Genomic DNA, 12,561 nt, shown 5'->3' on the forward strand with positions numbered 1-12,561 from the left:
CTTTAAATGGAAGGCTATTAGACACCAGTGACACCTCCTAGCCTAATTGTTCATCTCAGCTTTAACCAGCTTTGTAGACTAGAAGCCTCAAAGATAATTGATGATTCTGTGTTGGAATGGAGGGTGGTAGTCCAGGAGTAAAACAGACCAGATGTGAATCCCAACGTCTCCGCAGACTGGCTGTGGAACCTTGAGGACATTACCTAACCTCTCTGGGCCCTGGTGTCCTCCTCAGTGCATGGAGATGTCAGTTCTCCCCTTGCTGGCTGTAAGGGTTCTATAGGCTAGGACAGGTGCCAGGGCCCAGGAAGCCCATGGAGTGTCTGGTACTGTGACTGAAGTCAGCCCTCCTGTGTTCTAATCCTGTTCTACTGCCTTCTGTGCCTGTTGCCTCTGGAAAGTCGTAGACCTTTCTGAGTGCACCTCCACCGAGAAAGTGGGGCTGGCTTGTGATGGTCACATGAGGAAGATATACACAAGAAAGTGCCACCATGATTGGAATTTAGCTTTGGCTTAAGGGGAGCCAAACCTGAGTTAGGTTCCTCACACATCTCTCTGTGGCTCTGGCAGACATGGCCACTCATCTCCCCAGTATCCATTCTACCCTTTTTAATTAAGAATTGAGCCCTGATTTTTAGCTGGGTACATGGCCACCTGGAATCAGTATTTCTCAGCCTTCCTTGCAGCCAGGTGGGGCCATGTAACTAAGTTCTGACCAATAAGGGCAAAGTAAAGTATGGTATGCAACTTCTGGCACACCTTCATAAGAGGAAGGCATCTTTTTTGCCTCTTTCTCCCCCTTGCTGGCTGGAGGCAGACATGAGGGCTGGTGTTCAAGCAGCCACCTTGGACTATGAGGCAACATGCTAAGGAGAGTAGAGCAGTGAGATGGACAGAATCTGGGCTTTTGCTGGTGGTGATGCCTCCACTGTGCCCCAAGCCACCTTCCTCTATATGTCATTTACATGAGAAAGAAACAACTTTCGATGTTGTCTAAATCACTATGACTTGGGGGAGTTTTCTGTTATGTGAAGCTGAGACTCATACTAATGCATACAGAGGGCTGTTTTATTTTTGTGTTTCTAAGCAGACCTGGTCATCTCTTACTTGAACTATTACAATAATAAGGGAAAAAGAAAAAGAAATCATTGTGCACCTTTTATGGAGCAGACCCTTTGGTAGGCGACCACTACTTAGACTTCAGCCTGGATTGGGATATCTCCACGTGGGAACTGCTCACCCCAGAATGTTCACCAGTGACGCTGAGTTTCCTGCAGTGGCGAGGCTCAGGGGCCAGACACTCAGAGCTTAAATCCTGCCATGCCATTTACTGTGTGACTCTGGGCAAGTTCCTTGACTTCTCTGTGCCTTAATTCCATCCTCAGTGAAAAGAAGAGGTAAAAATACCAACCTCCAAGCGTTGAGAGCATTCAGAGACAAGCCACAGGAGTTCCCTGCCCAGAGCTCAGAACACGGGAGATGTTAAGCATGAAGGTCGTAACAATACTGGTTCGTAACATGAACCCTCCGTGCCTGGCCTGGGGATAGCACTTGCCTTTGGCTCCCTTGTGTCCTGTTCCTTTGGGTTACCCCGGTTGGCCAGCACAACGCACTGCATGGGCAGAGACGAGGGATCCCGGCAGTGGGTGCGGATCACAGAGCATCCTGGGGGCAGGCCACCTGTCTCATCTGGAGGTGGGAGAAGGGGTTTTGCAGGAGCTGAAACAGGAAGAAATGGCCCCGTAAGATCGGAGGTATCAAAATCACCGCCACCCCCTAAGTCCGTCTGGCACAGGCGCTCTGTAATGCGACATGTGCATTTTCAGATGCTCACAAGTGACAGCCAACTCTGGAAACCAAAGTTGGCGGTCACTTTTCTGGGTCACAAACAGCAGCTACACACACAGAAACAAGGCAGGCTCCAGTGAGGGGTCATAGTCTGGTAAGCCATTTAAGCATTTAAAGATGGTTAAATGGGGATGCCTGGGTGGCTCAGTTGGTTAAGCTTCTGCCTTCAGCTCAGGTCATCATCCCAGGGTCCTGGGATCAAGCCCAGCATCTCCCTGCTCATCGGTTAGCCTGCTTCTCCCTCTACCCCTCCTCCTGCTTGTGATCTCTCTCTTTCTCTCTCACGCTTTCTCTCTTCTCACTCACATTTTTAAAAAATCTTTAAAAATAAAGAAAAATGGTTAAATGTAAAAAAAATCATTTATAAAACCAAATATCCCAAATCCACCATCTGTTGCAATTTAACATTTTAACCATTTAACCATTGTTAAAAGCATGGACTCTGGAGCCAGAGCCTCTGTGTTCAGTCCCCAGCTCCCAGGGATGAGCTTCACATCATTAGCAACTCACTTCACCCATAAGGACTGTAGTTCCTGCTGCGCATGTTGAGGCAGAATTCATACCTGCCTCATGAAGGTGTGTGGAGAGGTCTATCCCACAACAGGTACTGATCAACAGGATGCCTGCTGTGTGCTGGGTATGCAGACATGAGTGCACACAACAGGCAGAAATCTGGTTCTACTGGAGCTGATGTTCTGGGGGGTGAGGATTAGACTAAAACTTGTAAAAATGCACAGGCCCTTAGTAGTCTTTTATTTGGGGGGCATTTTAAACTGATGCATTAGCAGAAATCTATCCCTTGGGAATGTAGACTGTGGCCAAGTTATCCTCTGATCCCATTTTACAGATTGGAGGGAGGTAGGGACAGGGTCTAGTAGGTGCACAAGTGCGCGACTGTGTTTTCTCTAGCCTTTGCACACATGCGGGCCTGTGTGGAGATGGGGAAGCCGAGGTACTGGGAAGCAGAGTAATCATCCAGAAAAACCCAGGTAGGAATGGCTAAGTGGAGTCTGGAACCCGGGTCTCCTGGCTGCCAGCCCAGTAGTCTGTTCTCCCCCACCTGTCCCGGTTGTGGCTCCCCATGTTGAGGGGAATGTTACAGCTCTCAAGGTATGTCCTCAGGTGTGACCCCTTTAGTATCTTGTCTTATTTAACAAGCTCTGATGCAGGAAATGCCCCCTGCCAAACTGTTCCAGGTATTAACTCATCCAAGAGAGGAAAGGCAGGAAGGAATCACTGACTTCCCTCTCAGCTTCCAAGGAAGAGGAAATGTGGCAAATGGTGATGACCAAACCCAGAGTTCTAGAACTTTCCTGGCCTGTCCTCATTTCTGTAGCCACATGGTCAAGGCCTTGTAATCCATTCACTGTTCTTTTTTGTTTTGTTTTTGTTTTAGATGGTATTTTTAAGTCATAACTCATGAGTATGGTGTAGAATTCAAAGGGGGGTACCTATGGGGTAATGGTAAAAGCTAGAGCTAGCTCACCCCTCTCCCATCTTGAAGCACCCAGGTCCCTCTCTGGGGGCACTGTTAGGGGGCACATCACAAGCCCTTCTGGAGCTAGTCTGCGAATTTACACACACTTCATCCCCCGGCACAATGGCAAACTAGTTGCACTGAACTTAATTTGCTTCTATGCAAACTATGCTTTGGAGCTCCTTCTGCTGGCCATTTAGAGCCGCCACATTTTTGGAGAAGGCTGCATCGTATTTGCAGCGTGGACAGGCCATGGTGCATTTAGCAGCCCCTGGTAGAAAATCCAGGTTGTCCCTGGTCTCTGCACACAGGGCATCACGTTCATGTGGTGGGCTCTCTAGGAACGGGATTGCTGGGTCAAAGTGCAAGTGTGGTCCAGGTAGACCAGATAGACCGTGGCTGGCACATTCCCTTCCATGGAGCCGGACACATCTTATACCTGCCAACAGTGTAAGACTCACCTTCCTCCCAGAGATACCTTCCTCTGAGCCCAGAGATGACAGTCCCACCACCTCCCTCTCTGCTCACATCCCTCTATGACTCTCCCTTGACTTTGGCATGAAGTCCAGGTGCCCTGGTCTGGCATTTGAGGCTCCAGGAGGCTGGATCTTCATGCTCCTCCAGCCCCACATTCCTCCAACTGATATAAAGGACACTGAGAGGTAGAGTCAACATGGATGGGCAATAGACCCTGCATGTGTATTATGCTGTTTAATCTTGAGCATGGCTCATCACCATGGTGACATCCACAGGTGGACAAGGAAGTTCAGGGAAGTCAGTGCCTTTCTGAATGTCCACAGCAGAGTAAGGGCAGATGGATGCCTACCTTTACCACCTCCCTAGCCACCTTGCCAACAAGCAATAATCCTCTTCCATTCAGTACAGCCTGACTTCAGACACCATCACCTCGCTGGGCCCAGTCCCAAAACTCCCCTGCCTTGGCCTCTTTCCAAAGATCCAGCACAGGGGGCAACAGAAAAGCCCATTTGGGAGTCAACCCTACCATGATTTATTCATCTGGGGGACAGACCTAAGTACCAGGGACGGACAGAGTGCCAGTCCCCAGGCAGAGGCTGCAGAAACAGCAGTGGACAACATCACAGAGTACACAGAGCTCTTGGTTAATATGAGTCTTAGTTCCCTGGACAAAAGCCATGGTGATTGCTCTCTTTTTGATTATGAGTAAACGGAAGCCAACAATGCTCGATGATGTTCTAACGATCTCCCATCCAGAGATAGGCTGTGCCTACCCGGAGCCCTGGCTCCCCCTGGCGGCACAGTACAGTGGTCACGCCCATAAATCTGCTGGAATGTCCAGCTCTGCCACCTACCGGCCATGTCATGGCTTAGTGCCTCATTTTCCCCGCCTGTAAGATGGGAAGGGGCCACCGAAGACTGAGGTGGTTGTTACTGGGCCTGGCACCCAGCAAGCAGGCAATAGCCAAGAACTGCTCTTATTCTAAGTCAAATTCTGCTTTGGAACGTGAGAATACCTTCTGGGTTCAACTTTAGGCTCCAATGCCACTTGCCCTCCAGTGCCAGAAACACATTAGCCAGGAGCAAATTAAACCATTTTCACTTAATTGTCCTATGGGGTTAGGAAACGGGATTTTCTTCTAAAGGGAAGGCTCTGGACAAAGACCCGAACCTTTCCAGCATCGTTTCTAACATCTGCGAGCTCGGCGAGACTCTTTGGCACCCACAGAACTGGGTTCCATTCCTAGTTATGCCCTAATGACCGGAGGGGCCGAGATCAGGTTACTGAAAGCCTTGGGTTTCTCACTGTGGAGATGTGACAGCGCCAGCCCCCAGGTCGCAGAGGGCATTATGTGGGACAGGTGAACACAGGTTCGCTGAACCAGAGCTGGAGCACGGCCGGGGGAGGACCCCACGATGCAACTGTTCTCAACACCATCCACTGACTGCGCGCGCCCGTGTGCCCCAAGCAGCTCCCGGGACCCTGTGCGACGGCCCGGATAGCAGGCCAGCTCTGGAGCCCGGGCCGCACCCACTTTAGCACTGGTGGCCGCGGACAGCGCCGCATCTAGGCGGCGGGAAGTCCGGGCCGACACCTGTGCCCAGGGACGCGCGGGGAGAGGAGCCGGCGGGGCACAGGCAGGGTCACGTTCTAGGGCCTGGGCCTGACCGACGTGGGCACCCGAGCCGTGGGGCTGGCTGCACCGGAGCGCGCCCACACCCCGTCCCGGGGACGACCTCCGCACTCCCGGGCAGGGGGGCGCGCGCGACGCAAAGGGGCGCAAGTTCAGCCACTGACCCGCAGCCTGGCCGCTGTCCTGTTGCATGTCGCCCGCCCGCCCGGGCCGCAGCCCCGCGCCCGCAGCTCCGGTTCAGTGCCCCCGGTGCGCCCGCCCGGCGCCCCTCCGCTCCGCCCGCCCGGCGCCCCTCCGCTCCGCCCCGCCGCTTCGGGTCCCCGGAACGTGGGCTCTGTCCTCTGGGAACCGCGTAGCGCCGCGGGGGGCCTGGGCTGGCGCGCGGGGCCAGAGTCCCGGCCGCGCAGGGTGGTCGGAGCTCCGGGCTTTCCGGGCAGCCGGGGACTGGGCGGGGCCAGAAGGGGCGGGGGGCGGGGCGGAGCCTTTCCCCGCGTCCCCGCTTTGGCAGAGCCAGTCACGCCCCTGCACCGCAGTTATATAAATGCGCCCAGTTGACCGGGAAGAGCCAATCAGCGACGGCTCATCTTCCAATTATGTCTTTTAATATTTCCAGATCACACCAGAATACATAACGAATTATCACTACGGCGAAATTAGAAAACTCAGAGCAGCCCCTTTCCCGAATCCAGTGCTTCAGAGCCAACCACCTGTTAACCCATTGGTGCCTCCCCATGCATTAAACTTTTTTTAATTCAAAATATAATTTCAAAGATAATTCTAAGCATATAAAAATAGCGCCAAGCTCCACCTGTCCTTCCAATGGCAACACTTCCATGATCGCGTTTTCCCTTCTGGTCTGTGGCAGGTGACAGGAAGGCCATTAGGGGCTTCACACACTGTCTGAATAATTTTGAGGTTGCCTTTGGGATGGCACAGCCTCTAGAGCCAGTCGGTCTGGGTTCATCAGCCTACCCCTCAGCAGAGGGGTGACCCTCTGTGGGCTGCTTACTTCATCTCTCTGGGCCTCAATCTCTTCTTTGGTTTAGCGGGGATAGTAACAGTACTTATTATTAGGCACAGTTGTGGGATCAGAGTCAGTGCTCCTACAATACAACGGAGGCACGTGGTAAATAGGTCAGTTGTTTTTTCTGAGGTCTTCTGCATCTGTCAAGGGTAATGAGCAATACTTGTGTAACCGCACAATTTGTTTTTTTTTCCTACTCCGCAAAGCTCCTAAATCATTTCCATGTTTTCTTTTTAACCAACCCAGGGCTTCGACCAATAACTTGGGAAAGCTCTCTGTCCCTCAGTTTCTTCCTCTATAGAATAGAGGTAATATTAATAGCCTCACAGGGATGTTTGAGGATGTTTGAGGATTCTATGAAATGCTGTAGAGTGCATGCATATAGGTTTGCTATTAATTGATACTGCTGATAACTGGCTAGCCATCTGAAAAGTGAATAGACTCCGATCTAGTACCAAATACAAAAGTAAACTCTAGATGAATTAAAGACCTAAATTAATAAAGAAAACAATAAAAATCACACAAGGAGACTTTGGGATCCCAAGAGCATTCTTAGATAGGAAGCTCTCTACAGCAATACCTTGTCAGACAGAAATATTGAGATGGGGGATTATTTCCAATACACTGAACCCACAGGAAAATCGGGGGAAATACCCAAGGATCACACACCTCCCCTCAAAAAGAGGATTAATCAGCCCAAACCAGAGGATGAATCCAGAAGTCTGGCCTCCACTGGGTACAACCACCTATGACATCAGCTTCAAGTTTGAGGAACTCTGGCCAGTGCCATGGACCAACGAACAGATCTCCCCATATCGCCAGCTTCGGGCAGAAAACCAGAAGATGATATAAATAAACAGTCTCTCCCGTGAATCTGTAGCCAGTAGACTGCTCCCATGTATGTCCGAGGATCCAATCTGCACTGGCCTCCAAAGAAAAACTCACCTGGCAAAGGAAATTAAAATAGCTACAGGTTCGTAGCGCCCCCTGGAGCCCAGAAGAAGCAAATGCAATCTGATGAATCACTACCTTCTACCTCTGAAACTGATTAATACAGTATATGTTAATGAATTTGAATTTAAATTAAAAAAATTTGAAAAAAGAAGCAAATAAAATGCTCTCTGGAGGACAGCATCTTCAATTCAGGCCTATCACTTTGTACCATCTATGAACCCATAATAAAAATGTAAAGTCCAGTGAGGGCTACGCCGCACCGGTGAGAATGTGTAAGCCTAAAAAGACAGAGTACAACAGGTTGTGGTGACGACACAACCTCTGTGGAGGGACTGGAGCGCCACACACTGCTGGTGGGGGTGTAGAATGGTGGGACCATTTTCGAAAGTAGTGTGTCCGTTCTTAAAAAGTTCAACCTACATTTCCACATGATCGGAACCTTACATTCCTAGGTATGTGTCCCAAAGAAATGAGGGCATACATCCACGCAAAGGCTTCTCTAGCTCTCTCTCTCTTTTTAAAGATTTTATTCATTTATTTGGCAGAGAGACACACAGCGAGAGGAAACACAAGCGGGGGAGCGGGAGAGGGAGAAGCAGGCCTCCTGTTGAGCAGGGAGCGGATTCCATGCTTGATTCCAGGCTTGATCCCAGGACCCTGGAATCATGACCTAAGCTGAATGTAGATGCTTAATGACTGAGCCATCCAGGTGTCCCTCACACAAAGGTTTCTATACAAGTGTTTACAACAGCTTTAGTGCCTGGTGACACAAGTCCAGAAGGATGCCAAGGAGGAGGGCTGGGTGTGGGGGAAGTGGAAGGCGTCTCCAAGGATTCTGGGAAATTTTCAGGGGGATGGATGTGTTATCTTGATGGTGCTGATAGTTCCACAGATGTATATGTGTGTCAAAACTGCTCTGCATTATGTGTCTACGCCGTTTATTCTAGACTGATATTTACCTCAATAAAGTCGTTACAAAAACATAATTGGCAGTTTTAAGCAAGAGTGATTATACTGCACTTTTGAATTTGTAAGAAACATAGAAGTAAAATGGCACAAAGGAAAGGCTCTGTGAGGAGTCTATGTTATTTGAGTGAGACCATGATAAAGATGGACATTATAGGGGTGCCTGGGTGGTTCCAGCAGTGAAGCGTCTGCCTTCGGCTCAGGTCATGATCCCAGGGTCCTGGGACCAAGTCCTGCAACCAGCTCCTTGCTCAGTGGGGAGCCTGCTTCTTCTTCTGCCTGCCACTCCTGCTGCTTGTGCTCCCTCTCCCTCTGACAAATAAAACCCTCAATAAGAAAAGATGCACATTATAAATTCTAGAACAACCAGTAAAAAAATCGAATAGCGGTATAGCTGTTAATAGAAGTTATAAAATGGGATGCTAAAAAGACTTAATTCTAAATAAAAAAGGGGAAAAAAGAAACACAAATAAAGAACTGGTAAGGAAAATGAAAAGCAAGTACTAAGGTGCCAGACTTCAGCCCAACCCTGTGAACAGTTATCATCACAATGAAGAGACATGCCATCCCGTGAAAGAGATGGAGGCTACCAGCCTGCATACACAGAGGGACGCTGTGAGGTGCTGGCTACGAGAAACTCTCTTTAAATACGAGAGAAGAGAGGCTGACAGGAGAAATGTGGGGAAGCAGACCATGGAAGACATAAGGGGTGTCCCAAGGCTACATGACTATTTTGTCTGATAGACAAAATAATAATAATTAATCATTAATGATTTACAACAATTAACTGTTAATAATTATTTATTAACATCTATCTTTAATTTATTTAATCCATGCCTTATTATTTTAATTTATTAAAATTAGCCATTATTATAATATATTATATAATACATTATCATACATATACTTATTAAAGTTAGTATTATAAATTATTTCAATTTATTTATTAATAATAAATTAACAATTAATAATTATGATTATTGATAAAAATAACAGAACTTACTACAAAGAATATTGCCAGAGATGTATCAGAGAGGTGGAGGGCCAATTCGTGAAGAAGCCATGATAATCTTAAACATGTATATCTGTATTAATAAAGCTTCAGAGTATACGAATCAAAACTGATAGAAACAAAAGGAGAAACAGACAAATTTCAATCATAGCTGCAGATTTTTTTGACATCACTCACTCTCTCAGTAATTGGTAGACAAAGAAGATAAAAATCAGTAGGTATATAAGGAGAGCTGGAATGCTCTATCAGTGACCTTGATCTTGTTGACATTATGGAATCCTCTCCCCAGTAATAGCAGAAATTGCCTATTTTCTCGTCTGGATGGAAAATTCACCAAGATAGGCCATGTGCCAGACAAGAAAGTACATCTCAAATTGAAAACAACCCAAACCATACAAAAACCACGTTCTTTGATGACAGAAATGTTCAATTATAATTTAGTAACAACAAGATGTTCAGAAAATCCCCCCAATATTAGGAAATTAAGCAACACATTTCTGATTAATGTATCAGTCAAAGAAGAAATCAAGGGATTGATTGAAAACCAAGTATTTAAAACCGAATGATACATGTTGTGTCTATTAAACAGGTGATGTTTACTTTCCAGGGTTAAAAAGACCAGAAGCGAGAACTACAATACCGAACTCATACCTTGTAACCTGGGAGAGCAGTGATGGCCGTCAAACCATTTATCCCTCGAGGCAAAGGCTGAGATATTAATTAAAGCTTTATAAAGTAAATATGGCAAGAGAGCCTGTGGTGCCGCTGAATACCCAACTCTTGATCTTGGCAAAGGTCATGATCTCAGGGCCTTGAGATTGAGTCCCCTATCGGGTTCCATACTCAGTGGAGAGTCTGCTTGGAATTCTCTCTCCCTCTCCCCCTGTCCCTTCTGCGCTCTCTCTTAAATCAATGAATCAATCATTAAAAAAATAAATATGGTAAATTCCTCGGTTAAGCACTGAAAATAAGGAAACAAACTATGTAACTTTCCAACGGGAAAATGGAATAAGAGCAAAGGTTCAAACGATCCTAAAGAGGAGCAAAAATAGAGAAAAAGGAAAATCAAAGAAGAGGAAGACAAGTAAAAATACAAAATCAGATGGGTAGAAATAGCTCCAAAGATATCGGTAGTCACAGGCTGCATAGACAAGCAAGCCCAGGGGGCTGGGTCAGAGTATCCTATGGGCAACAGTACAAAACCCAACCATATGCTCTTTGCCTGGGGTTGAAAGTCAAGGGATGGATGAGAGCACACTAAGTAACAGATGTATTGAACAAAATGACATTTAGATCAAATCATCATGAGGGTGGGGGAGTACCTGGGAGGCACAGTCAGCTGAATCTCTGACTTGGTTTTGGCTCAGGCTCAGGTAGTGATCTCAGGGTCATAGAGACCCAGCCCCATGTTAGGCTCCAGCCTCACTGTGGAGTCCCTCCTGCTCTTTCTGGCTAAAATGAATAAATAAATCTTAAAAAAAAAATAGTTAGCATAAAGAAGAATGCTACCAGGTAATAAATCCACCAGGGAGAGCCCACAATTCTAGAATGCATGTGTTTCCTATGAAGTGAACACAGGGCACCAGGAGGAGGAGCTGAAAAATCCACGTATCAGTGAGGCATCTCCACATGCCTCCTTCCAACATTTTGTTTGTTGTAAGAAAATATGCGTAACTTCATGTTTTCTGTCTTAACCATGTAAAACATACAGTTCAGTGACACTGAGCACATTCACACTGTGTACAACAGTCACCACAGAGCTTTCTGTCCTCATGAGAGGCTAACTCTCCATCTTCCGCTCTCCCCAGCCCTTGGCACCCTCCTACCATCTTACCTTCTGTCTCTGTGAATCCAGCCACTCTAGGAACTCCCTCAGGGAAGTGAAACCATACATGTCCTCTCAGGAGTGGCTTATCCCACTCAGCATGAGGTGACACGTGTCTGCATGTCCTTCCTTGTTAAGAGTGAGTAATATGCCTGTGTGTGTGTGTGTGTGTGTGTGTGTGTGTGTGATATACAATTTATCCAGTCCTCTATTGATGGACACGTGGACTGCTTGGACCCTGTGGCTGCGTGGCTGATGCTGCCATGGATATGGGTGTACGGCTCTCTGTTCCTTCAGGTGTGGACTCAGGTGTAATCGCCGCCTCCTTACGGTGATCCTCAGTTTCATTTTGGGGGGAATCCCCGCACCATTTTCCACAGTGGCCACATCATTTTGGATTCATGCCAACAGCGCACAAGTGTTCCAATTTCTCCACACCCTCGCCGACACTTGTTATTTTTTTTGGATAGCAGTCATCCTAATGAATGTGAAGTGTCAACATACCTCTTAATAATTTATAGGCCAAATTGTAAAAAAAAAAAAAAAAAAAAGCTGGTAAGAATAAAGACTTGAACAACACAACTAATTAGCTTTATCTATTTATTTAAATTTTAAAAAAGAGTATATTTATTTATTTGAGAAAGAGAGCACACGTGCACACGCACAACAGGGGGAGAGGCAGAGGGAGAAGGAGAAGCAGAAGCAGACTCCCCGTACAGCAGGGAGTCCAACATGGGGCTCAACCCCAGGACCCTGGGATCATGAGCTGAGCCAAGGCAGACACTCAACCCACTGAGCCACCTAGGAGCCCTCTAATTCACTTTATTTAATGAATGCGTACAGAATCTTCCACCCATCATAAAGAACAGTTATAGTTTTGCTAAAGATACCATTTACGGTAATAAAATAAAATGAGAACTACATCTGCTGACAGATAGGCAAGACCTTTATACAGAAAATCTTAACTCTTACTGAAAGGTGTTTAATAGGACTTTTGTGAATAGAGGGATTCATCAAGTGGGAGGACTGGAGAGATGATGTCATATCTCTCCAAACTGTGTGATAGATTTAATGCAGTTCTGATCAAAATCCCAATGAGGTTCTTTGCAAAATTCACCTAATTCCAAAATGTACATGAGAGAACAAAGTGTTGGCAATAGCTCCAATGCTCCCAAAGAAGACGAACAAGCTAGGAGGGCTTTCTTGGGCAAATATCAAACTCACTATATGCTGACATAGTCATGACAGCGTGACATTGACACAGAGACAGACAAATAGACAAAGGAACAGAACTAGCAGACCGTGAACGCCTGGACACCTGATATATGTCACAGCGCATACTCC

At 47.1% G+C, this 12,561-nt stretch overlaps 1 protein-coding gene across 4 annotated transcripts in view; it reads right to left on the reverse strand.

Annotated features, from left to right (window-relative positions):
* LOC132004294 (high mobility group protein 20A-like) overlaps positions 1–12,561 on the reverse strand; it is a 55,979-nt gene that overhangs the window by 33,787 nt on the left and 9,631 nt on the right. For 3 of the 4 annotated variants that reach the window (XR_009400476.1, XM_059380585.1, XM_059380594.1), the window contains exons 1-2: positions 5,601–5,880; positions 1,556–1,719 (exon numbers count right to left, since the gene is read on the reverse strand). Coding sequence is in view for 2 of the 4 variants with exons in the window: in XM_059380585.1 (XP_059236568.1) it covers positions 1,556–1,719; positions 5,601–5,628 (192 nt within the window). In the remaining 2 variants the exon portion in view is untranslated. Of the gene's footprint in view, positions 1–1,555; positions 1,720–5,600; positions 5,881–12,561 lie in introns of those variants that run through there. The other variant, XR_009400484.1, reaches the window with a different exon arrangement.

This window comes from Mustela nigripes, chromosome 1 (assembly GCF_022355385.1).
Source record: "Mustela nigripes isolate SB6536 chromosome 1, MUSNIG.SB6536, whole genome shotgun sequence".
NCBI lineage: Eukaryota > Metazoa > Chordata > Mammalia > Carnivora > Mustelidae > Mustela > Mustela nigripes.